The 26,959-nt window shown below is 35.8% G+C and overlaps 2 protein-coding genes across 5 annotated transcripts in view; one reads left to right on the top strand and one right to left on the bottom strand.

The window, feature by feature from the left end:
* Positions 1–26,959, bottom strand: part of LOC109067049 (ras-specific guanine nucleotide-releasing factor RalGPS1-like) — a 123,625-nt gene that overhangs the window by 42,600 nt on the left and 54,066 nt on the right. The gene's annotated exons all lie outside the window — the stretch shown is intronic.
* On the top strand, positions 9,019–26,194 carry LOC109067054 (angiopoietin-related protein 2). Its single transcript, XM_042723229.1, has 5 exons — positions 9,019–9,436; positions 12,324–13,299; positions 19,705–19,898; positions 23,281–23,551; positions 24,869–26,194. The coding sequence occupies exons 2-5, from the start codon at positions 12,348–12,350 to the stop codon at positions 25,066–25,068; spliced, it is 1,617 nt and encodes a 538-aa protein (XP_042579163.1). The 5' UTR covers positions 9,019–9,436; positions 12,324–12,347; the 3' UTR covers positions 25,069–26,194.

Below are 26,959 nucleotides of genomic sequence, written 5' to 3'. Positions count from 1 at the left end.
CTGAGAGATTAAAAAATTAACCTTTTTTTTATTCTGATGTGGAAACAAGCATGACTTTTTCCCCACACAAATGTGAGTTAAATTCAAGAAAGAAATCAGAATTGTGAGACAGAAACTCAAGAGTTGCGAAAAAAAAGCTTGAATTGGATGAATAAAAAGTCACAATACCTGTTCTATGGCATTGAAATCTGTGCTGTTTAAAAGACACAACAAAATTCATTAATCTTCACTCAATTTTTCTCTAAATTGGGCATATCATTTGCTATAAAACAATAGGGAATGTTTAAGTGATTTCAAATGCACATGAATGAGTAAAATTCAGTAAAGTATCTGATGCTTGTGTTGTCTCATATGTCTTAGATTAGAAATGACAAGAACAGACGAGCAGAGAAAGTTCTTTCCACGCAGAAAACAACTTTTAAAATTTTGCAATGTCTTTACTGAAATTCATTCCTCTTAGATGCTTTAAAACACTTTAAAGGTCTTTAAAGACCAACAATCCGATCCCTGTCTTTTATCCAATGTGGAAATCAAAGGTTAACAACCTGAAATTACCACTGGCTCTTTATTTAGCGAGCGCTACCTAACTGCTTGTTTGTTAATGGTGCGAAAACCATCCAAGCGTGATGTCACGGTTTCATCACTTGCACAATAGCAGTCAGTCATAAAGATTTCAGATTCAATCTGGCACTGTGTGTAGTCTAATCAAAGCTTTATTCCACAACAAAAAGTCCCTTTTGTCAGTGCATCTATCGGTACAGGTATGTGCGTTTGAGCGTAACCGTGTAACGGTGTCGATTAGCACAATGACAAGCTACAGCACACTGACTGAGTTTTACGACTCTACACGGGTGTGAGATCTGAGGTAATAAGTCTGAGCTGTCAAGTGATTGTTTGTGTGTGTTAGGAGGGTCAAGGGTGCAAAACTGCTCTGAAATGTTGACTCTGCACAACCATTTGTGCCCAAGCTCTTGTGATAAGTTGCAGGTTTTCCGACCGTCGCACAAGATACGAAAACAAATTAACCCAGAAAACCCACATGCAACGAATTAGCCTGGCATGTGGAGCCAAATGAGCCGAGGGGCAATTTTATCCCCATTTGAAGGCGCAATGGACACGGCTTGATCTCTCGAGTGTTTCCAGCACGAAGGACAGCGGTGTTCGATGAAGATGGATATAATAACAGGTTTGTTTGGGCTCATGCTTGGCTAATGAGCTGACATCACGCTTGGATGGTTTTCTCGCCATTAAAAAACAAGCAGGCACAGTAGCGCTCACTAAATAAAGAGCCAAAGGTAATTTCAGGTGGTTAAACTTTGATTTTCACACTGGATAGCAGACGGAGATCTGATTGTTGGTCTAAGTCTACATGGTAAGGGTTTTACTGTGTTTTTCACACCACGAGCACCATTAGACGACTGGGACTCTGGGTGAGGGGCAATAAAAATAAAGCGAGTATGATGGTCTCAACACATGGAGGGGATTTTAGGGAGGACGGTCCTCAGAAACCAGAGGAGACCCTACTCATAAACCAATCCTCAACACGCTTGAGTGTTCACTATAAAAAACATACATATATTTGGGTGAAATAGTAGCCAAGCTCACAGTCAAAACATAAACACAGCACTGGATGTTTAATTGCTGAGGAAGGATATATATGCCGTGTCTAATGTGCAGACAGTATGTTTATGCACGTTGCTTTATGTTCTTGGACCACGCTGGAAGCTTATCGTATGTTAATCATTCGAAATGTTTAGTCAAGTCAATCGATTGCTGTTAGATCAGGGCTTCCCCAAACTTTTTTGTCAGCTGAACCTCTTAGATGTAAAATATTTACTTGAAGTATCCAAGATTTTGAGGTAGGCCTAATATTTCAATAATTTAATGACACGTTTGCAGTTCATGGTTCTCTGAACAGAACAGATAAATAAATAATGCACGATTAAATATGTAGTTTGTTCAGTTGATAGTCACATGAAATGATTCCACGAAACCATGAAATACCCTTAAACATTTTTATTACTTGGAAAAAAATAAATAAACAAACTGAAATAAAATGTATTTTATATCATCTAGTTGCCAAGGCAACATTTCTCATTTGTTTACTTTGTTAAAGTAATAAAATAACCAAAACTATACACACACACACACACACACACACACACACACACACACACACAAAAACCTAACTAAAACACACACACAGACAAAACTAAATTCCTAAAATTAAAATAAAATCTAAATATTAATCTAAAATTAAATTTAATTTAAAATATTAACAAAATTGTGATGTTAAAATAAGACTGACTTGGGAAAAGATAAATGAACACAGATTGTGTATGTCCTCAATGGGACAGTTGCAAAGTCTACATTTTTATTTTATTTTTTTTATTTAATTACAATGTTCCACTGGGCACACATGATCTTTTCTGATTTTCTTGGATGTTTGTAAGCAGAGAAACTCTGTAATTTAAGACTGACCTCATAAGATCTGTCTCTTGACTGGTATATAAAAAAACTTTTATTCTAAGTCCACAATTTGGTGGAAAATGCAGGAATAAATGGACAAAAAGGACAAAACAGAAATTACTGGTAAATTTTGGTCAACCACTTCATCCATACAAAGCTGAACTGAGCTAATTTAGAGTTTCGGTATGAAATAAGCAGTTGAAGGCCACAGCTACCATAGCTGGCCTGAGGGTAGACTGAACTTCAACATGAAAAGAGCGCGAGAAAGAGAAGAAGGACACAGAAAGCAGCTCATTAGGATGTGTGTACACACTGCTGTTTAACAAGCGTCTTTGATCAGAGGTCACAGGGAAAGGGTCGCCCAGTAAACAGAAAGGTCCTGGTGAGTTTCCTTTCAGGTCTAACATTCCTCTAGAGTGTCCTGATGACAGACGTCTTCCCTTTTCTGTGCTTCAGTTTATAAAGAATAAGGACTTGACAAGTAATGGCTTATGGGTTCACTTAAACTACAAACTTGTAGAATTACTAAAAATCTTTGGGGTTGGTGAGATGTTGCTGAAAGAAGTCTCTTCTGCTTACTAAGGCTGCATTTAAATGCATTTGACCAAAAATACAGTAAAAAATAAATGTGAAATATTATAAAAATTTAAAAGAACTGTTTTGTATGTGAATATATTTTAAAATATAATTTTTCCTGAGATCAGGAATTGTTCTTGATCCTTCAGAAATCATTCTAATATGATGATTTGCTGCTCAAGAAAAAATGTCTGATTATTATCAATGTTGAAAACTGTGAAACTTTAAATTTTTTTCGGGACTCTTTGATGAATAGAAAAAAAAAACAGCATTTATTTGAAATGGAACTCTTTTGTAACATTATTAAATCCTTTACGGTCACATTTGATCAATTAAATGCATCCTTGATGAATAAAAGTATTTATTTAAAACTTATTTAGTCTGTTTTATTATTTGGTAATTTAACAAAGCATTTAATAATCCTGAAACAAAATATAAATATTAAAAAAAACTTGGGAACAAAATGTTGCTTTGGCAAATAACTGTTGAAGTTAAATTAAGAAATTAAGTCGAAGTTTAATCCGAAGTAGGCCTACTAAAATTATTAATTCAAATACAATAAACTTAAATGAAACCAATAATACAATTTTAATAATGATAATAATAAATTATATACAACATTTATTTAATATATATTATATCAAAAGCGCATAATAAATATACAAATGCAAATTAAAAATTGTGAAAAAAAGCAAGAAATTAAAACTGAAAATATAAAAATAAAAATGAAAGCTAAATTTACAATAATTAAAAAAAAAAAAAAAAAAATCTGCATATAATGATGGGATGAGGTGAGACTTTTTAAGAGGACATTAACCAGCTCTCCTTTTACCCCTGTGGTCCTGTGGTCTCTGTATGATTTCCTAAATGTTTTTAGATTTACTGTAAGTCTGAGCTCTTACCTCATCCTGTTTTACAGCTGAGGCTAAGAACAGCATCTGCTGCCAAATTATGATCCCATCCACAGAACAGCGAAGGAAAAGCTGCGCAATCCAACACTTGAAGCTTCACATAACCGCCTGCGATACAAGCACGTCCTGAGCTTCTGCCTTTGACTTCAACCTTATTTATTAATGACAGGAACATAAAACAGGAAAACATATGGACAAATGCAGTGCTTTGGCAAAGACAACACTGCTTGTTCCTTTGCATGCAGAATCAAATATATAATACATGTTTCTGGTCTTACTCTGAATGACTCAGTGCAAAAAAATGTCTTCATAGTCATTTAAGGCCACTAATTCGCTCTGCCTCTGAAACAGCTTTGCTTTTTAGCAATCCAAGACGGATCACATTAACTCCTGTTTATTTTATTCATTTTATATACTGTTTTAAATGTCCCACTTGTGGCCTAATGGATAGAGAGTCAGACTTGTACCGAGAAGGTCGTGGGTTCGAGTCCCAGTACATTTAACTATTTAAGGTAAGTAAAGAACTCCTAACTTTCCAAATTAAATACATCAACTCACTACCACAAAATCCTGTCTGCTCTACACTAAACATCTAAAACGCTTTACTGACGTGCAGAATCGTTCCCACTGGGTTTTGTCTAAGACTTTTATAGAAAATTTGTTTAAAATTTCTTTTGTATATGAATTTTTTATGAAAATGTACTTTCAGTCCATCCGAGATGTGGATAACATTGTTTCTTTATCTGATTTAGAGAAATATTGCATTGCATCACTTGCTCACCAATGGATGCTCTGCAGTGAATGGGTGCCATCAGAATGAGAGTCCAAACAGCTCATAAAAACATCACAATAATCCACAAGCAATCCACACCACTCCAGTCCATCAATTAATGTCTTGGGAAGCCAAAAGCTGTGTGTTTGTAAACAACAAATCCATCAAGACATTATAACTGTTGCTTCTGGCTAAAATATGAGTGCTTTCTCCAGTTAAAATCTGGTCTGAATCAGGAGATAGATCTGCACAGATCAAGCACCATTTACAAGCCAAAAAAAAGTCATAAACAAATATGTGGCTGGATTTTGATCTGAGAGACAACAGGAGAAGGACTTTCACTGGAGGAAGTGTTATTATTGATTATGAACTCAAAATTTGGCCGGAAGCAAGGGTTTGATGTTTAAAACGTCTCAATGATGGATTAGTTTCTTACAAAGTTGCAGCTTTTGACTGCACAAGATGTTAACTGATGGACTGGAGTGGTGTGGATTGCTTGTGATGTTTTTATCAGCTGTTTGGACTCTCATACTGATGGCACCCATTCACTACTGAGCATCCATTGATGAGCAAGTGATGGAATGCTAAATTTTTCCAAATCTGATGAAGAAACTCATCTCAGATGGCCTGAGGGTGAGCACATTTTTAGCAAATTCAAATTTTTAGGTGAATTATTTCTTTAATAGTCACTCTGCTTTTGTGTGGCCCAAGACAGCGTGAGGCGGATTTACTGTAGACATGCAGTGCGCTGCTGTTATCAGATTAGATTAGAACAAGGTGAGGGTGTGGTGATGATTTGGTTTGGTTTGAATTGAATGAGTTGAGTTCAGCTGTGGAGTTTAATTATAAATCTTTTCATATTGAAAAATACCATGTACCGTCTCCTTCACCACAGACTGTTGTGTCGAGTATCCCCTGAGCACCGAGCGGACTGCGATCTCCCTTTTTGAGGCTTAAAATGCTATTGTTAGTGTGACAGACACATGAAAGTGTGTGAGACCACACAGCAGCACAAACGAGCGAGTCAGCGGGAACAGAAACACCCATCAGCCTTTCCTTCAGTAATCTTGTCATGAATAGAGCCAGAATGAGAATCAGAATGATGACCAATTCCTGTAAAACAAAACTCTGAACAAAATGTGACCCGTGCAAAATCAGCCAGGGAGTTTCTATGAAGTTTCTCACTTTCTCGTTTTCAATGTAGGTTCTTGCTGGTTCACGTCTTCATTTATGAGAAACAGTAATCAAATATAATGAAGAGATGGTAAACACGAGCTTTCAGATACTTAACTCAAGGGCCTCTTTGTTACAGAGAGAGGTCTTTGTTCTGACAGGTGAGCAGATAGAGCGTGTGAATGTGTGTGGGCATGTGTCTTTATTGGCTGTCTCTTTTTTTTGTCCACAGGCAGCGTTGAAACAGTTGGACACACGTCACCCCAAAATTCCGACCATCAGATCAAACCATCTGAGCTCAAATCCCAGGTCTTCCTATTCAAATCAGCTCATAAACCCATTGCAAACACTGTAAACATGCCATTTATTTCACTTTTTCACTTTTTTTTTTCACTTTATACAGCACTTCCAAAGAGTTTTCAGTAATACTCTCTATGAAGCCTGTATATATTAAGGCATATATAAATGTGATTTCACCAATAAAAAAGCCGCGTTCGTAATGAATTAACTGCCTATGATAAAGTTATATTCTAAATAATAATAATAATAATAATAATAATAATAATAATGTATTATTATTGTTATTTTAATTATTAATATATTTAGTTGTTCAATATAATTAATTGCAACAGTAATAATAAAATCAAATTTAATTCAAATTTAGAGTCTGAACTATCCATTTCATAAAATAATAGAATGTTGAATGCATGCATAATGCTTTATAATACAACTTAAAAATAGCATGTTTTATTGTGAACTGTAAATGCATGTATACAATGCATCACACTCTTTAAAAAAAAAAAGCATTGATACCTTAATACATACAAGCTTCACCTGAAGAAATGGTGTTGAAATGCCAAATGATGACAGCAGCTGCTCTGTACAGTTGCAATATGACTGCAGCCACATGAACATTTGAGCAAAGCGGGCATTCCCGCTGATCACTTGCCAGGAATCCCAAGCAGCGAGGAACAATGTGCTGATGCAGGCGCAGCCGGTCACAAGATTTGGCATTAAGATGGACATAATGAAGACCACATCGCAAGCCGCCACAGACATCGCTTTGACACACATCAACACGCTCCTCCTGGAAGAGCTTTTTCAAGTTCACCTCTTGACATCCTCCTCTTTTATTTGGCTCACCTGTGTGTCCCATCAATCAGGCTCTCTGTCAGACAGGACGGGGTGAGATCATGTCTGAACCATAAACCTTGAAAGGGTAATATGCGCACATCCAAAAAACTTTAGGCAGGAGTTCGATCACAACCATAAACCTTCACAGGTTGTTTTACATACTGGACTCTACAAGCGTACAGATCAGCTACATGTATGCAGCCAAAAAGTGACGAGAAATTAAACATCTTGTATTCATGAACAAAAACATCTAATGGGGATCAGCAACTAATAATAAGATAATTTATAACCACATGCACCAAATAAAAATCCAACAAAGTCCTTTAGTCAGCTGCAGTGATGACATCTTCCAGTACTGTTTTTTTTTTAACTGTAAAATGACTATAAAAGCAATTATTTAAACAACTTTACAGTTCAAATAATACGTTTTGACAAAAACAAAGTTTATTAGTATATTCAGCCTAAAAAGTGATTATTTGTTATATATTTACTGTAATTCATCTGAAAAAAAAAGCAAACAGGCTAAAAATGCTAATTCACTCTCTGACAGTAGGTGGCGCTTACGGAAAAGCAGAAATGCAGCAAAAGCAGTGCTGTGCTTAAACACTGCTATATTATGTATCATATATAAAAAAAAATGGCATTGAAACTTTTCTCTAGTCAGTTCGCTTCAGTTTATTAATTTTTATATAACCAAATATAAACTCCTTGGGTTTGCACAAACGACATGAACGGCCTATTTCAATGTAAGAACCACATATTTAAGTGTATAAAAGGTGAAAGATTTGCAGGTATGGTACTAACCAGGTGCAACTTCACAAGTTTCCAAAGACAAGTGATGTCTGCCCACAATCACCGCCAGTATATCAAAACAGTTCTATATAAAATCTATTCACAAATTCATAGTTCATGAAATTTTTAAAGCATTTTAACATTACTTCAACTAATAAAAACTATAATAAATCATGTTACATAAGCATGAATTGAATGAAGCGGAATTATTTCATGTTTAAAGTCATTTCAAGTTCATTCGGTTTTAGATGTGCCAGAAAGTAACGTGGTTGAGCTGTAATTAACCAGTTTGTAATTTATAATTTCCATCAGTTTAACCCATTCAAGTCAAAAAACAGGAGGTTTTCATTACATTAAAAACTGATACACTGCATCTCTCTCATGTGACTTTCCACATCATGACTTCATTGAGAACACAATGAGCTCAAAAGAGCCAAAACATTATCCACAGCTGTCACTTTAGACATATCTGCACTTTATACACATTTCATAATATATGATTTGTTTTATTTTTGTACAGTCTTGACCAAGTATGAGCAAGTACGAACGATATGACTTAACAGACAGCATTAAAAATATGATTTATGTTTTAAAGGTGCCTCTTTACAGACTCAAGAGGGTGGGAAGCATGTTTAAATAGACAAAAATAAAAGTTTTTTTTCCCCATCAAAGCCACAGAAGAGCCATTTTTGGTTTCCCAAAGAACCTATCAGTGAATAGTGCATAAAATAACCATTTGTACCTAGTGTAAGAACATTTTAACAGTCTAAAGAATCTTTTTCTACTGTAAAGAACCTTTTGTCATGGAAGTTCCATGGATGTTAAAGGTCCTTTATGGAACCATCAACGCCAATCAACTAATTTTTAACAGTTTATCAATAGTGATGACCATTATTTCAGTACCGGGGGAGGGGAAAGGGGCGGGGCCAAACAAGAACAACACCATTACCACAAACTAGAGAGAGAGAGAGAGAGAGAGAGAGAGAGAGAGAGAGAGAGAGAGAGAGAGAGAGAGAGAGAGAGAGAGGAGAGAGAGAGAGAGGAGAGAGAGAGAGAGAGGGAGAGAGAGAGAGAGATGGAGAGAGAGAGAGAGAGAGAGAGAGAGAGAGGGGAGAGAGAGAGAGAGAGGGAGGGGAGAGGGGAGAGAGAGAGAGAGAGAGAGAGAGAGAGAGAGAGAGAGAGAGAGAGACAGCAGTGTGTTTTAGATGTGTTCAGTGGTGATGAGTGGAAGTTAAGGACGTCTCTCTCTAAATCAATGTGTCACTCAAAGTGAACATTTAACAGCAAGCAGCCGCAGGATCATTTGGACAGAGACTCCAGCAGGACGTGCAGACACATGCTGGGACACAAGGAGTGAACTTAAACCGCACTTAAAGAACAATTTACACCAGGACACAAAATGAGACTGTCACCCATCATCCTATGACAGGAGACACGCCGGGGGACGGAGAACAAGAAAGAGGGACAGAATAAGGACAGAAAGGACAGTGGTGGATCTGTGATGACTTTCACTTCAGGGACGACAACATCCAACCTGCCTGGAGAGAGATTGAAAGGATAAAGCAAAGAGAAAGAGAGAAAGAGCAGGGAAAATCAGCACACTATCCTGGTAGGATCTGTTTGTTTGATTAGAAACGCGATGAAGTCAAATGAATCATCTTCTCTGGCTTTTACTTTTATATTGTCATTCAACTAACAAATACACTCTACAAATTAATAGACTGGCACACAAATCATGCAATGAAAAGATTTCAAAACACAGACTCTATATTTCCAGGATTTGCAGAATAGCTTTATAGAAATGTGCATGACTTTGCATGATGTTTTGTTAAATTCCATTTCTCTGTCTGACCTGGCATTTTTTTTAAAATGCCTGATTCCAGGTTCTCCATAATTGGGAAAACCCTGACATTTAAAGAGCAATTACATTTATTCATTTAGCAAGCAATTTAATTTTTACAATTTGATTAAACCTTTTAGACCTCAAATAACAACAACAAAAACAACTTCTTGGGTTTTAGAAAAACTGTACACTGCACACCAGGTAATGCATGAAGTGATGAAACTTATACCTTGAATGCAGTCTAAGTCACTTTGAACAAAAGCATTTGCCAAATGCATAAATGCAGAAAGACGCACAAAACTCTCATCAACACATAAAAGCGTAAGTGAGAAATGCTCAGCATGCTGATGTTGTAATGGTAGTAATGATCCTCTAGCATGCAGAAGCATTCACAGTTTCCACAGAAACAATGACTGCCTGAACTTCACATCATGCAATCTAGTACTGGAGAACTTGAGGTCAGGATGGTATTGTTGTGTTGATTATGTTTATAATCAGTAAAATATGTTTTTATATTTTTTTGATTTTTTGGGTTAAGTTCTTCTCAGAAAACAATAAATGCAAATGATTCACTACTGATTCAAAAATCTATTGTCTTTGGTACTTGTTTGTCATTCACTCTTAAAATCAAAGGTTCTTTGTTGGCAATGACAGTCCCATGAAGAACCTTTAATCTCCATAGAACATTCCCATTCCATAAAAGGTTCTGTGGCATCACTGCAAAACCCCCCTTTTGAAATCTTTACAGTGTTATAGAACATCAAACTGAAATGAAAACAGGAGTAATTCCTAACCAATTCATCCCACATCATCACAGCAATCCCGTGAGCTGGATTTGTGCCCAAAAGACACGCTTTCGGTCTGAGAGTAAAGACTATATTTGCATTTCCTAAGTGAACACCAGTACTCACAGGACAGAAAAAGAAAGGTACAGTTAATGAATACTGAAAACGATCCAAGAAAGCCAGAGAAATCAGAGCCGGAGACCCTGATGACATCAGCGGCTCAAGCAGGCAGTGCACTATGACATCATCACAGCCGGGTTCAAATTCTAATTGGATTTTAAATACGTGAAATCTAAGTCAGATTTTGAATGCATTTTCATGCATGACACCATGGAAGTGATTCTGGCAGCGCTCAATACAGCAAAACAGACCCATGTGTTGCTTTATTGGTGATGACACCAAAACACTGTGTCTATATCACAAAACTGAAGAAAAAGAGAGCAAAAAAAGTGCAAGGTGTAAAATGTGCATTAGAACTGTAAGTCAACGTTTTTGTCACTTTGATGCAATGTTTTTTTCCCTAGTTGGGGTCATAAATATGGTCATTTTTACATGACGCAAAGGGTTAAACAATGCACAAATAGAGATTTATAAACTTTAATTTGTTAAATGTGTTAAAAGTTTACACAACAAGTGTGAACACAGCACAGAACTGTAATACAGGGATGGAAAAATCCTAATACCCAACAGACAGTAAACAGGTTTCCTAAACCAATGCCAAGACAAATGCACAACAAAAACTGCTCTAAAATAAAAGTTTATCACGGTTATGTAATTTTTAAAGAATATATGATTCATCATGCATGTTTGTAGCATGAGGTTACGTATCTTTGCCGAGGGTTTTGTGCAATCCTGTTTATGTTCTGCTTGATTGGACTACATTTTTTTTTGATGACTCAAGGCTATGAATGTTTGTTTGTGCATCCAGTCCAAACCACAAGACACATGATTCAGACATTAAAAATAAGTTAATAAAAATATTAGCATTAAATAAAGTAGCAAAAAATGTTAAACTATACTGTCTCAACTATATCACCTCCCTGCGGCAGTACTATTGTTTTAGAGCTCTCTTTCCAATGTTAACTTCGGAAACAATTCCTGAAACGAGTGGGAAGGAGCTCTTCCTTACTAATGAACACAATGAGAAACATGGAGAGCTGTGTCTGTTGCTATGGGAGATGGTCTGTACACACAACACACCAAACCAGGCACTGCGTGTGATCGATTTTCCCATCTGTGAATTAGAGCATTCCTGTGCTGGGGTGTAAATCTATGACTCAGTCATTCAATGACTAGAGAAATTAGAAAAAACAAAAAGCCCAGTTGACCCTAAAACAGCATCAAATGCATAAAATGTCATTTTTTACACTACAGTTAAAAATTTGGGCTCTGTAAGATTTTTTTAATGCTTTTATTAAGCAAAAACTCCAATATTTCCAATAAATACTGGTCTTTTGTATTTAATTAAATAATTTGTATCCCCGTTAAGAGTCATATCAATTTATAATATTCCTATAACATTTTATTTATTTATGCTCATCACAAATGGATTTATTTGATCTAAAATAAAGTAAAAAAGTGAAATATTATTATGATTTAAAATAATCACTTTCTATTTGATTATATTTTAAAATGTAATTTATTCCTGTGATCAAAGCTGAATTTTCAGCATCATTAATCCAGTCTTCAGTGTCATATAATCCTCCAGAAATCATTCTAATTTGCTGATTTGCAGCTCCAGAAACATTTGTTATCATAAATGTTCAAAGCAATTGTGCTGCTTCATATTTTTGGTGGAAACGATACATTTTTCCTTAAATAAATATTTCTACTTATAGTACAAAACCTCTTATCTGTTCATGTTCCAGCACAAAGACGCATCTCAGAGAGCCATGACCGTCCTCACTCTGAAGCACTTTCTTCTGGCCCTGCTGACCATCACCCTGTCCAGACCCGACTCTGCTTCGCTTGGGTTCGCCGAGGAGTTCGAAAGCCGAGACGACGTTCTCGAAAGCGAGTTCATGTACGCCAGTCGTCCCAAGCGCTCCGCTGACCCTCCCAGCGCCTCGGACCCTGACAAATGCTCCTACACCTTCATCGTGCCTCAGCGCAAGACCACAGGAGCCATCTGCGTGAACTCTAAAGAGCCGGAAGCCCTGCTGGAGAACCGCGTGAACAAGCAGGAGCTGGAGCTGCTGAACGGAGAGCTGCATAAGCAGCGGCGGCAGATCGAGACGCTGCAGCAGCTGGTGGAGGTGGACGGCGGCGTGGTCAACGAGGTCAAGCTGCTTCGCAAGGAGTCGCGCAACATGAACGCCCGGGTCACGCAGCTCTACATGCAGCTGCTGCACGAGATCATCCGCAAGAGAGACAACGCGCTCGAGGTTTCTCAGCTGGAGAACCGTGTGCTGAATCACACGTCAGAGATGCAGCAGTTAACCGCACGCTACCGGGATCTGGAGCACAAATACCAGCACCTTGCATCGCTTGCCAGCAATCAAAGTGCGCTTATAGTGCAGCTAGAACAGCAATGCAGGAGAGGAGGCTTTGTTGGCATTGGTGGAGGTGGTGGTGGTGGTGGAGGTGGAGGTGGTGTTGTACGTCAAACACAACCTTACCAGCCGCCTGCAATCCTCCCGCAGCCTCCCCAACATCGCCAACCACCTCCACCTCCACCTCCGGTCCACCATTCCCCCGCCAGGCCTTTCCACCCGCCGACCTACACCCGCCACAACAACCAGATGACCAATGAAATCCAGAGCGACCAAAACGTCAAAGCAATGCCACCGACTTTACCGACAGTGCCCCCTGAAACACACAGCTCCTCAACAGATAAACCCTCAGGTGAGTCTCTTCAGTGCCACTACTGTCATCATTTACTCACCCTCATGTTGTTCCAAACCCATACGACTTTCGATAGTCTTCAAAACATCAGAGATATTCAGATATTTACAACCATTGTGCATCAATGGTTGAAAATAGTCCTTAGAGGACAAAAATGTCCATGTTATAAATTTTTGTTCCACTTTCACAAGACATTTTTTTACCAACATCAGTCCTGAACATAACTACCAAAACTTCATTTAATTTCAGGGTTTTAATCCTCTAAATGCCAGTTTATTTATATAATGCCACTGTTGATTGAAAAACTACAGTATCATATCATATATACAGTATTATGGGTTTCAGTGGACATATTTTTCTCCTTAAGGTCGAAATATTAAAACTGCAATAAAAAATACACAAAAATTTGCTATTTTGCATTAGAGCAGGCATAATGATGAAAAAATAAAAGTCCCTAAGGATGCACAAGGGTTAATGAAACATAATAGCTTTTCTTTTTCTCGACTGAAAGTCCAGACAGCCAAAACTTGAAGTTCCAAAAATGGCCATAAAGGCATCATAAAACAAATCAGATTGGTGTAATCCAAGACTTGTGATGAGATACGATCGCTTCATATGATGAACAGATTTACTTTAAATTTTATATAAACACACATATGCAGAGCGCATCACATATGGTAAACATGGAAACCTAAGCAGGGGTGCCTAAATGAAACTAAATTAAAAACGGTTCATCATATAAAGTGATTATCTCTGTGTTTTGAAGATTAACCAAAGTCTTATGGGTTTGGAATGACATGAGGGTGAGTAAATGATGAAAATGTTCATTTTTCAGTGAACTTTCCTTTTAATATCATGTACTAAACCAAACCCATATGACTTTCTTATGTCGAACATAAAAAAGATATTTAAAAAAAATCAGTGAGGTTGAATGTTGTTTTGGACCCACTGGCTTACATTATATGAACAAAAACAATTTTATTGAAATACAGTATATACAATGCCCCCTCCAAAAGCTTAGAAAAAGTAGAATTTTTTAACAATATTAGCATAAATCCTCAATTTTGTGATGACTTTGCATTAATTTACAGCACAAAAACAAACATTTTAAAAATAAATCAAGAAAACATCTTAAAACCTGCTGAAATAAATCTTAAATAAATAATTAATCTTAACCTCTTGAGATCCAGCAAAACATTTTAGGAAAAATTAGTAGTTTTTCATGTCATTACACTGTTTAGTGCATTAAAAAAATGATATTTCATTCATAAGTTATGCTACGTCCTTGGTAGAGGACATTGGGACTCAATTAAAAAATAATAATAAAAAGACATGAATGAACATGCATAGGCACAAACAATTGATTTTTTTTTTAAATCACCAAAACATTTTTAGTTTTCATATTTTTTTTTATATTTTTTTAATTAAACATTCTTTGTTTAAATTAATTTTTTATGTATTTTTAAAATTATTTATTTTATTTATTTTTTTTATTTTTTATAAAGATAATTCTCAACTATAACAACAAGTTTTCTCATTTTATATATATATATATATATATATATATATATATATATATATATATATATATATATATATATATATATATATATATATATATATATATATAAATAAAATGAATCTATAAACTAAATCTAATTTGCATATGAATGTGTTTTTGGGGCAACATGTAATGAAAAAAGAAGTGTAATAATGGGAGTAATTAATTTTCATAATAATATATAATATTTCATAGGAATACTGAAATATAATTTCTTTCCCTATTAATTTGTTGTCTCTCCCAAAATGTGTAATAAAAATGCCCTCATATGACGTCTAATCAACGCCCTGTTTTGTAACAGAGTCATATTTTGATTTGAAACCCCATAACATTTTCCTGAGATGTTGATTTATGACACACAGTTTAATAATTAGTCAGATTTAAATGATAACTAAAAAATATTATCATATTTCCATAAGAGTGTCACTAAATTAATATCAGACATTTCTGAAGACCAAGGAGAGGGAGTGGCCATGGTGAAACTCCCAAACATTTGGTATCTCTGAAAAGCCCTGAATGTGCTCTGTACAGGACATCCAGATGGTATGTATACTCTCAGAGAAATTCACTAAAATATAATGTCCTCATGTGAGGATGCAGGGTCTCAGGATGTTAAACCAGTCGAAGCTGGTTCGCTGGTCTTAACTGGTTCCCTAGAAGGTGTCTGAGAAGCTAAACCAGCTAAGACCATCTTAAACCAGACCAAAAACTACTAGTTTAAGCTGGTTATTTTCAATAGAGGCTGAATATTGAAATGCTTTTTATTAGTTTTTTGTGTACTAAATTTAATTGCTAATCAATAATCAGACTGTCAGGCACAATTTGTGACATAAACAAAAAGACAGTATTGTTGCAATGATAACTGGAAGTGACTTTAATCCATTATAACAACAATAATATGGATTTCTGCTCATAATGTCCAAAACTCCTCCTGGTCCATTTCCAAACTTTCCAAACAAAAAGATGCTGTACGTTAAGTATATAGTTAAATACTCAAAGAAACTTTAAGCTCTGCCTAAATTATAGAAAATGTTAATTCATGACGCAAGTTAATTCCCAACGCACACTTCTGCAAAACATTATGAATAGCCTACGCAACAGGATCAGGGTGAGTAATGAGAAACATCTAAACATAACGCAGCCAGCGACCTTCCTTTTCTTGCAGCATTTCAGCGGATTAATAAGGTTAATTGTCTTTTGCACACCGAGTATGATTAATAAGTATGGACATGCATAAATGGTTTGGTTACATCAGCGCGTCCAAAGAAAACAGCCTAAAAGTTCAGCCACGCAAGCAACTCGTGGATTTCCCTGCCGCTGATCACTCGGAGCTTGGCCTCCGTCCCATTACAACACAATAATTTGGCAACACATTTCCTCTGAACTAAGAATGCACATTAATCTTGGGAGGAAAACCCTCAAAGACACGAAGCACTTAAAAAAAAGTCCTTAAATGGGGGATTCCAGACACCATTCAGCAGAGAAATCTGTGGTTTGACGGAAGGATGTTGATTAAGTGTTGTTTACTATTCTGCTATATGGCAATTTCTTTGTGGTAACTGGGGATTGTTTGCTTTAAATGTGGCTATATATGAAATGCAGTAATGACAGGGTGACGGTACATGGTTGTGATTATGTATCAATTCTCACTTTCCTGAAATCTCTCCCTCATAATATTATCAAAACACACACACATGGTATATTATTAATGCATGTTAGGTTAAAACATGGGATAAAAAAGTAACTCACAATTCTAAGAAAAAAGACAAAAACTATTGTGTGATTTTTATTTTTTATTTGTACTTTTTTATATTTTTATCCTATGGCAGAAGTATGCTTCTATACTACTGTATATCCAGTCCCCTGTTGTCTTTATAGCATGCCATTAAATCACGCCTCTGGAAGTTATTAGCAAGATTTTTTGCCCACAACAAACACTTGCAGCTTGCTAATATGCTTTGTTTTAACAAATGTAATGCGTCAGCTGACGACACCGTTCTAATAAACATCCCACACTGCATCAGTAACACAACTTACTACTTTATCATATGCACAGCACATTTAGTCTTATTTTCCACATGCAACAGATGAGTTATGCCATTTACAAATGCAAACATATATTTTACATAATGATACGCAAAATATGCATTACAAGATACCTTTGTTCCTTTTTTAAGTCGCTTTGGATAAAAGCAGGAGCTAAATGCACAAATGTAAAACATTTGTCATTTATCAGATGCTTTTATCCAATACAGCATATGAAAATATTTGAGGATGAAAAATAAAAAAACTTTCAATGCAAATCATTTTGGTGGCTCAAAACTAGTCTGATGCATAATATATAAAAAAGTAATTATACCTTAAAAAGCTTGTTTTATTACAATATATTTTGGCGAAAACTATTCTGAGAGATTATATGTCCTGTTTATGCAATGCATTTAACGTGAACACTAGTGCAAATGAGGTTTTGCATGACAACTTGCACTAAATAAATGTTCTTATGCATAAAATAGAGATGATGAACAATCGTCTAAAATCTTATACAGAATACAGAAGGTGCTCTCAGAAAGAGAATCTGATTTCAGAGCAGACTGCGAGTAGCTCTTACTCATGAGATGAGAAGGCTCTTTGTCATACCCTTTGGAGATCCTAATGCTTGATTATTCAGCAGCAGACAGCAAGAAAACTGCTAATCTGAATCGTAATGTCAAAAACAGCAGTCATAGAAAAGGCCGAGACTAATGAGAACAAAAACTGTGACGAATCAGATTCGTCTGAAGAGATTCCATTGTATTTTTCTATTACCTTTTGAGGGAGAATCAACAAGCGTGACAAAGGGTGAAGGATAATTTGAGACAGAAATTCAATCAATGTTCTCTAAAGTGGCTGACTTATGGATGAACGTCTCGCTATAATCCGTTAACTTTAATAGAGCAAGATATGGTTCATAATTGGTATGATATCAATTTGACCTGACTCTTCACTGATGACATACAATTTGCATGCTCACACTTAAAGAAATAGTTCACCCAAAAATGGAAATTTGCTGAAAAATTACTCATCCTCATTCCATCCAAGATGAGTTAGTTTCTTCATTGGAACAGATTTGGAGAAATGTAGCATTACGTCACTTGCTCACTAATGGATCCTTTGCAGTGAATGGGTGCCGTCAGAATGAGAGTCCAAACAGCCGATAAAAATATTACAATAATCCACAAGTTATCTCCATTATAATCAATCAGTTAATGTATCGTGAAGCCGAAAGCTGCATGTTAGTGAGAAACAAATCCATTATAAAGACACTTCAAATTATAGCTTCCATCTAAAATATGAGTCCTCTATCTGCTTTCTCCAGTAAAAAAGTAAACTTGTGAATCAGGGTGGATATGTGGAGAGATCTGGAAAGGTTTAGCACCGTTTAAAAATTTTTAAAAATATGTGTTTTTGTGTTTTGTTATGTGAGAGAAAAGGGGAGGGACTTTCACTGGAGGAAGCATTATTAAGGATTATGGACTCATTTTTTAACAAGAAGCGACAGGTTAAAGTTTAAATGGATTTGTTTCTAACTAATACTCAGCTTTTGGCTTCACAAGATGTTAACTGATGGACTGGAGTGGATTATTGTGATGTTTTTATCAGCTGTTTGGACTCTCATTCTGACGGCACCCATTCACTGCAGAGCATCCATTGCTGAGACACTGATGCAATGCTACATTTCTCCAAATCTGATGAAGAAACAAACTCATCTACATCTTGGATGGATTGAGGGTGAACACATTTTTAGCAAATTTTTGGATGGACTATTCCTTTAATCCAGTTCAATACATTTCTTACAGCTGCTTGTTTTTGTATAAATCATCTTGGCAATGCAGCTCAATCACTATCAGATGTCCTGCAATGTATCCATGGCAGACAAAACAAGCCTCTTTTGTGTAAATCTGAATGCAATCGGTGTCTGTTTTGTAAGAGGTACCAAATGCTGCGATCTTACTTCAACAGCTGCCCTCATCCAAGCATCTTCCACCAAATTCATTAGCTTTCAAATGAAAAAACAAAACATTTTTAACATTTAACATTCCGACTTTTGGCAGAAAGACCCCAAAGAGGCCAGACAACATGGAAACAATAACCTGAAGGATCCCGTCTGAGAACAGAGGTGTGATTTGGCTCTGAGACTAAAGCTTGTTTGCAAACTCATTAGTATCCTTTACCGGGACGCTGGAGGCAGGATGGGTTCAGACAGTAGCAGAGCCAGCGTGTTCATTTTCTAGATGATTTTCCATCTCCTTAGGGCAGTTGGTATGTTGCCCAAAAAGGTGTGGAGAACATGCAGTCATAATGAAAACAGCATTGCCTCAAATGTGCTGCTGGAAACTACTGAGTCCAGATGAGAAAACAACGTCTCTGCTACAATGGTTGCATAAGTGCATGGCATAACCGTATGAGGTCAGTGAGGACAAAAACTGCATGACAAACTTATTTTACAGGCTCATGCCTTCAATATGTTGAGTAAATTTGACATTTTGACACCTAAGAAACTCTACAATCCTACAGTCACAACACAGTTGGGACACATCAAACTCAACGGACAGAAACAAACAAGCTCTTGGAGGTCCTGGCCAGGCATTGCTCATCAATAAGTGTCTCTCTTTCATAATTCCATTCTCTTAGAAAAGCAAACCTAATCAGTTGTCCACAAAAACAGCTGGATCCATGGCAGGCGATGGTCATATATAATCTAAAGCAGCTATAAACAACATCTGAGTTGATTTTGACATTAAATTCAGAGATGCTGTAGAGAAAACAATGACTTAAATATCGCATGTGTTTGCCTTCCAAAACAGGGCCGTTCAAAGACTGTTTGCAGGCTCTAGAGGAAGGACACGCCAACAGCGGCATGTTTCTGGTGAAGCCGGAAAACACCAACAAACTGATGCAGGTCTGGTGTGACCAGAGACACGACCCCGGCGGCTGGACCGTCATACAGCGACGCATGGACGGATCGGTCAACTTCTTCCGAAACTGGGAGACGTATAAGGTCAGAAAGAAGTTTATATTCAGATTTTGAGGTGAAATAACATACAGTGTAACCTTAATGTGTGAAGTTACATAACATGTTTTTACACAAATATTCTGGGTTCAGTACAAATTAAGCTCCAAGTCAAGTCACATTTATTTACATAATGCTTTATATGTTACAGATGTTTCAGATGATTATGTTTCAGATGATGTTGCAAAGTTCTTTGTAAAGCAGCACTAAAAACAATAGGTGCAATTATTCAGCTCAGTTTATAGTTCACTGTTGACTCAATTAAGCACTTCTTCAGTTCTTGTGAACTTAACTTAGTTCTTATGAAGCAAATTTACTGTAGTTCATCTACGAAGAAGCTCTACAGCTCGATTCATTTCAGTGTTGATTCAATTCTAACATTTTGTTGATTTCCATACAAAAGTCAAAATATCCATTAGTATTAACAACAACCAAATGACAAAAAAGGTATAGAAACAATTTTCACTCAGAAATTGATAAAAAAAAATTCACGATGGAAATAACCATTTTAAGCTGAAAACCTAATTTTTTTTTTTTTGTAAAACATACTGTAATAATTTGTAATACAAAATAATGTCAAAATATTCCTTAGTATTAACGACAACCAAACAACAAAAAAACAAAAGGTATAGAAAAAAATTTCACTCAGAAATTGAAAGTAAATTTTACGATGGAAATAATAATTTTTAAAGCTGAAAACCTGAAATAGTATTTTTTGTAAAACATGCTGTAATAATCTTTTTTTACAACTTAAAAAAAAACAACATTTTTACAGTGTAATAAATAGGGGTGTGACAAGATCTCGCAATATTAAAATGTGACGACATTTCTTGAATACTGAAAATATGTACGTTGATTTTATAAAATAGTCCAATTAAAGAAAAGTTACTATTGTGTTAAATTTGAGTCGTTTTAGTACAAACAAAATCGCTCCAAACAAAGCCACCAGAACTGTTGCGCATCTCAGAGCAATTCACTTTACTAAATGAATCTGCATATTTGAACGAAAAACTGTAGAACTGAAGAGACATTCATAACAAGATGATTAGTCAAAACATCAAAATGCACCTGCATTGTTTTGCAGTTGGTGATTTCTTAAAAATAGTGTAAATATCATCTTGTCTTGTTCTAGTGAACCCAGTAGTCTTGTCTTGTGAGCTAAGTGTATCGTCACACCCCTAGTGTAAGTCTATGAGGGAATGTATCATGCAAATGAAGACGATGTTATCATGCAAAAATACGTCATCACTTAGCACTGATAAAATTGTATGCACCGTTTCAGATCTCAATCATTGGATAACAGCAGGAACTCCCCTAGAACTTCCCTTAGTCACAGTTAGTTAAAAGTAATAAGACACACATCGTTCTGAAACCCTGCCATGCGTGCATTCAGAGACTTCCACGACAAACTGTCTTAACCAGTCAGTCTCACAGAAAACTGCGGCTTTTTGGGATTTTTGAAATCATCCAGAACGTCACTTTCAAACGTCAAAGAAATTTGGTTATGCAAGATGGGTAAGGTTTTCAAACAAGGGCCAAGGCTTTCCCACAAAAACACTGTCTGATGGAAACACTGTTGACGTCATCAGTGCCCAGAACTGAAATCAGGACCAGAAGAGTCTGTGAAGGGAAATGTCCTAATGACATTATGAATTCGGAAAAGCACTAAAATGACAATTTTGAAATGCATTACATTTAAATTCCATTAAATAAATAAATTATATATTTTGTACAAATTTATTTTATAATGCATTATATACATAAATGCTTAAAGTGTTACTAATATTGCTGATCACAACGTTTTTAAAACTACTAGTGAGTGAAGATGCATTCATGAAACTTATGAAAGGTTCAGTTTTGAAGAATAATTTCTATTCAGGTTATAATGAACATCTGTGAAAAGGATAAAATTCCTTTGACATTAATGATCTCAACATGCCATGTCACTTTTGAATGTGAACGCAAAATTGAATGTTGCATAAAGATTCTTTAAAATTACTTCATTGTGTTGCATGGAAAAACTAACCGCATTTAGGTTTGAAATGACTTGTGGGTGTGAGGAAATAATGACAGAATTGTATTGTCTGGTTGAACTATTTCTTTAAACAATGAGTAACACAACAGCCATCTGGAGTGAAAGTCTTAGCTGGTGATTTATCACATGCATCAATAAGTTCTGTTCTTGTTTCCTCACGCTACACTAGGTGTTCAGCTGGCTTGTCTGTGACATAATGTGTCATTTCTGTCTGCCATCAGCTAGTTACATGCAGTGTGTTCTCAGGTGTTTTAGATACTGTGATCAGACCTGCTTCCTCTGAATGAATAATGGCTCCTAATGCTGAGACGGCTAAATACAAACACATGTGTGTCATATCGCTGGAGTTCTTTTAAATTTCATCGTCTGGCAGGATTCAAGATCTGACAAAGAGTGTATAAAACGAGAACGAGCATGACTATTTATGAGTGAAAACTATACGCCACAAAAGACTTTGCATTTCACTGATTTTACCAGTAATTTTAAATATAAAATGTACTATACTCTAGTCAACATTTGAAGTGGATCAAAACCTTTCATCAAAGTTGTCCTAAAACCTAAAAGCAACATGTGTTCTTGTCTTAGGATTACACACACACACACACACACACACACACACACACACACACACACACACCCATATTTCCCCAAAATAATGTATTTTGAGAGAACTTCACATCTCTGTACAGTAACAGAAAATAGCGGCAAATATGTCAGTCGTACTTCATGGATCATTACTTTCTTCAGCTATATTTTGTGTTGTAAATAAATGAGCAAATAATCGCATCCAAAATAAAAGTTTTTGTTTACATAATATATGAGTGTGTGCTGTGTATATTTATTATGCATATATAAATACACACACATGAATTTATATATACAAGAAAAATATGTTATGTTTATATATTAAATATATTTATAAAAAAATTATTGGAATATAAATATAGTAAATACATGCAAATATTTTTTTAAATATATACTGCATGTGTGTGCATTTATACATACATAATAAATATACACAGAACACACACATATATTATGCAAACAAAAACTTTTTTGTACGCGATTAATCATAATCATTTGACAACACTAAAAATGTATCCCATATATCATAAATATATACAAAAACAAGACAGCAGTGATATAGAATTATGTTTAAGGAGGTAACATTATATCCTGCAATCTTAAAAACCATCTTTGAAAACCATTCACTGCAGTGGACATCATGCATCAGAGGGTTAAAGAAATGTATAATGTATATTAATATATACATTTTTTTGTATTATTTCGAGCTGGAACTGTTTGATTAACAATCTCTTTTTTGTCTTTTCTTAGCAAGGATTTGGGAACATCGATGGTGAATACTGGCTTGGTTTGGAGAACATCTACTGGCTGACCAATCAGGGCAACTATAAGCTGCTGGTGACGCTGGAGGACTGGTCAGGCAGGAAGACGTTTGCAGAATACGCCAGTTTCCGCTTGGAGACAGAGGCAGATTTCTACAAGCTGCGGGTGGGCCGTTACCATGGAAACGCTGGGGATTCGCTCACCTGGCACAACGGGAAACAGTTCACGACCCTGGACAGAGATCACGACGCGTACACAGGTATCAAACCAGCACTGATCGAGCACCACAACCAATTACTTTACACAGGCTTACTGTCCAATAGGGGCTTTAAAACTGTCAGGTTCCTGAAACCCGGAAATGAGCTTGCATTATTGAGCTTGCATTATTATTGCATTATCGGTTGCATGTTCCCAAAAGTGTTTTGGTTAAATAATGTCTGTGGTTAACACAAGCTTAAGATATTTTCAAATTTTATTCTACAGTATAAAATACATCAGTAACAGAGTTATTATACACTGTATTAAAATAAATAAATAAATAAAAAGGTTTTTTTATCTTAAAAAAGTGTTTGTGCTGCTTTAAAATTTTAAGTATAGTCAACTCAAATATCCAAGTTGTCACTTAGTACAATTTAATGTTTAAGTTGACTAATCTTAAAATTTTAAGGCAACATTTTTTTTACCGTGTAGTTTGATTAAATTTGAAAATAAAATTAAAACTATAAAATAATCATTACTTAAAATTAATGTTAACTGAAATTAAAATAATTAAACTACATACATACAAAAAAACTACTGAAAATAACAAAAACACACACAGGCTACTAAAACTTTCAAAAAAAAAAAAAAAAAAAAAGAAGAAGGAGGAAAAAAAGGAAAATCTCAAATAAAAACTGAAAATATTAATAAAAACTACAATAGTATCTGATCAGTAACACCCCACTTGTGTTTACAATAGTTTTTGATCAGTAGCTTTTTGTTTTTTTTGTCTATTAATTTTCATTTTCTTGATGTTTTGTAATCGCATTCTTGAAAACCATTGCAACTCAAACTTCACAATTTTAAACAAATTCACAATTTTGAAGATTGATGGTGGTGATTTTGCGGTTGTGAGTTTGAATGATGTAGTTTGTTTATAGCCTACGTTCAGTTATTTACTTTTGCCGATTTTATTTACTGTAAGCTTCAAAATTCATGAAGGTGTTTATTTGTAATGATTATCCTGCATGAAAAAAACCTTTATTTATTATTTTCTGCAGTATTCCAAAAGCCAATGAAAAATAGTGCAAGTTCACACTGAAAATTCCAAAAAGAAAAAATGCACTTTAAATACCCTGATGATGCAGTTAATTAACCGAAAAAAAAGTAAGTGTGGAATGTTGGATGCTTCATGCACTCAAAAGTCACAGATTTAATTCTGTAGTGGAGGAGGCGGGGCTATAAGACTCAAATGATGAATGACAAAATAAATGTATAAAATTCATACACTACATGGTTGAGCACACAAGTGCATAGTGTGCCATTTGAAACACAACTAGAGTTCACTTACTCAAAAACCTAATTTCCTCTCATACAGGAAACTGTGCCCACTATCAGAAGGGTGGCTGGTGGTACAACGCTTGCGCCCACTCCAACCTGAACGGCGTGTGGTACCGCGGTGGCCATTACCGCAGCCGCTACCAGGATGGAGTTTACTGGGCCGAGTTCCGCGGAGGATCGTATTCCTTGAAGAAGGTCACTATGATGATCCGACCGAATCCCAACACTTTCCATTAGAACGTCACGTGAAGGAAAACGCAAGTCTAATGCGTCATAACTGTAAAAAGTGCAATGTTAATGTTTTTTTTTTTTGTTAATTATTGATTGTTTACTTTGTTACGAATTCATAATATGCAGTCACACATATGCAAATCCAGAAATAAGAAAGTGCAATGACTTCATGAAGGAGACACAACTCACGTCTTCTTGGGAATCTTCCCAATGGTGTCCAGGTGCTGTGGACACTGAAGACCAAGTGAAAATACTAGAAAAACTTCAGTCAGACAAACCTGGCAACTCAGGTTCCACATGATTTGGAAACTGAACAGCATCGTGTGCATCCTTACAAGTGTGCTTCAGATGGTCTGTATGTTTATGCGACCTGATCTTAACAGGCATGCGGTCAACTTGTTCTCACTGTAAGAAGTCTAACCTTGAAGAACCGTTATTTTGAGTTTACATTAGTGCTATAAAACATGACCCGTTATGTACTAATTGAGGCATTTGAACATAAAGATTCTAATTTGACTTGTTTCTAGCATTGACTTCCAATACAGGGTACGCTACAATTGTGCCCATGGACATCTAAAACAGTATTTTTGATGAAAAAATTTAACTTCTGTCATAATTTAGAGGTAAATCTAGCCGAGTCATTGTCTATGCACCTATTTACTAGATAAATGTAGCTTAGGAGACGTGAATTGGTACAGTACATTACAATTGTGCCTTGAAGTGGACTACAGTAAATAGAATTTTTTCATGAAAAAAAAGAAAAAAAAAATTGCATTTCTGTTGACATTCAGAGGTAAATCTAACCTAGTCATTGTGTATGTATCTATTTTCTCACTCATTTGTAACTGAAAAGGCATGATTGGGTTCAATGAACACATTTAAATCACAAAAGCAAAGCCTCTGCAAAAATCACAAATGCAAAGCATGTCTGTCTTGTATATTATTGTTTTAGTGCAACATTGTGCTCTGCATTCATATGTCCTTGAATGATTTCACTCTGGTCCTTTAGACTGAGTGTCATTTTGAAACCATTTGTATATAGAAACTGTGAGTGAGTGTTTTTGTAATGCAAAGTATGGTTGTGTTGTGTACTTACAGAATTTTCCAATAAATTATGTACAGCTACGACGGAGTAGAGACTAGCTCTTTTGTGTTCAGCTGCAAGAACACACACACACACACACACACACACACACACACACACACACACACACACACACACACACACACACACACAAGTCTTGCCCTATAGACTACAATACATTATAAACACAAACCGATAGAAAGACTGAGCTTGAACCTCAATGTTTTCACTTGTACAAGCAACTCAAGGCTCTAAAGGGCCTTACGGGAGACTCTGAGAGCAAGAGAACAGACCCAAACCTTTGCCGCTCAGACATCATTCATTATAAATGAAAACGGGGTCATTAACATTAGTTTCCAAATGAGGAAAGCCTTGTAAATGACTGGAAAATATATTAAAGTCAAGCATGAACTGAAATTGGCAATTGCAAGCCATTTTATTTCTGAAATGTAAAGCATTTCCAATTGAAACAGGATATTATTCAGGAAAAATAGAACAGTGGAATTGATTTTATTAATCAGATATAAACTAAATTGTAAAAAGTACAGGTGATCAGAGGGGAAAGTCCTTACAATAATATGCATTGTTGAATCAAGATCAGAAACATATTTTAAAAGGATAGTTCACCCAAAAATGAACATTTGCTGAAAATTTGCTCACCCTCAGGTCTTCCAGAATGTAGATGAGTTTGTTTCTTCATCAGATTTGGAGAAATTTAGCATTACATCACTTACTCACCAACGAATCCTCTGCAGTGAATGGGTGCCGTCAGAATGATATTTTTCTTCAATGAAAACATTGTCTCATCTCAAT

Source organism: Cyprinus carpio, chromosome B5 (genome assembly GCF_018340385.1).
Source record: "Cyprinus carpio isolate SPL01 chromosome B5, ASM1834038v1, whole genome shotgun sequence".
Taxonomy (NCBI): Eukaryota; Metazoa; Chordata; class Actinopteri; order Cypriniformes; family Cyprinidae; genus Cyprinus; species Cyprinus carpio.
The sequence above is the reverse complement of the archived record's forward strand: the minus strand, read 5'-3'. Positions and strand labels throughout refer to the sequence as shown.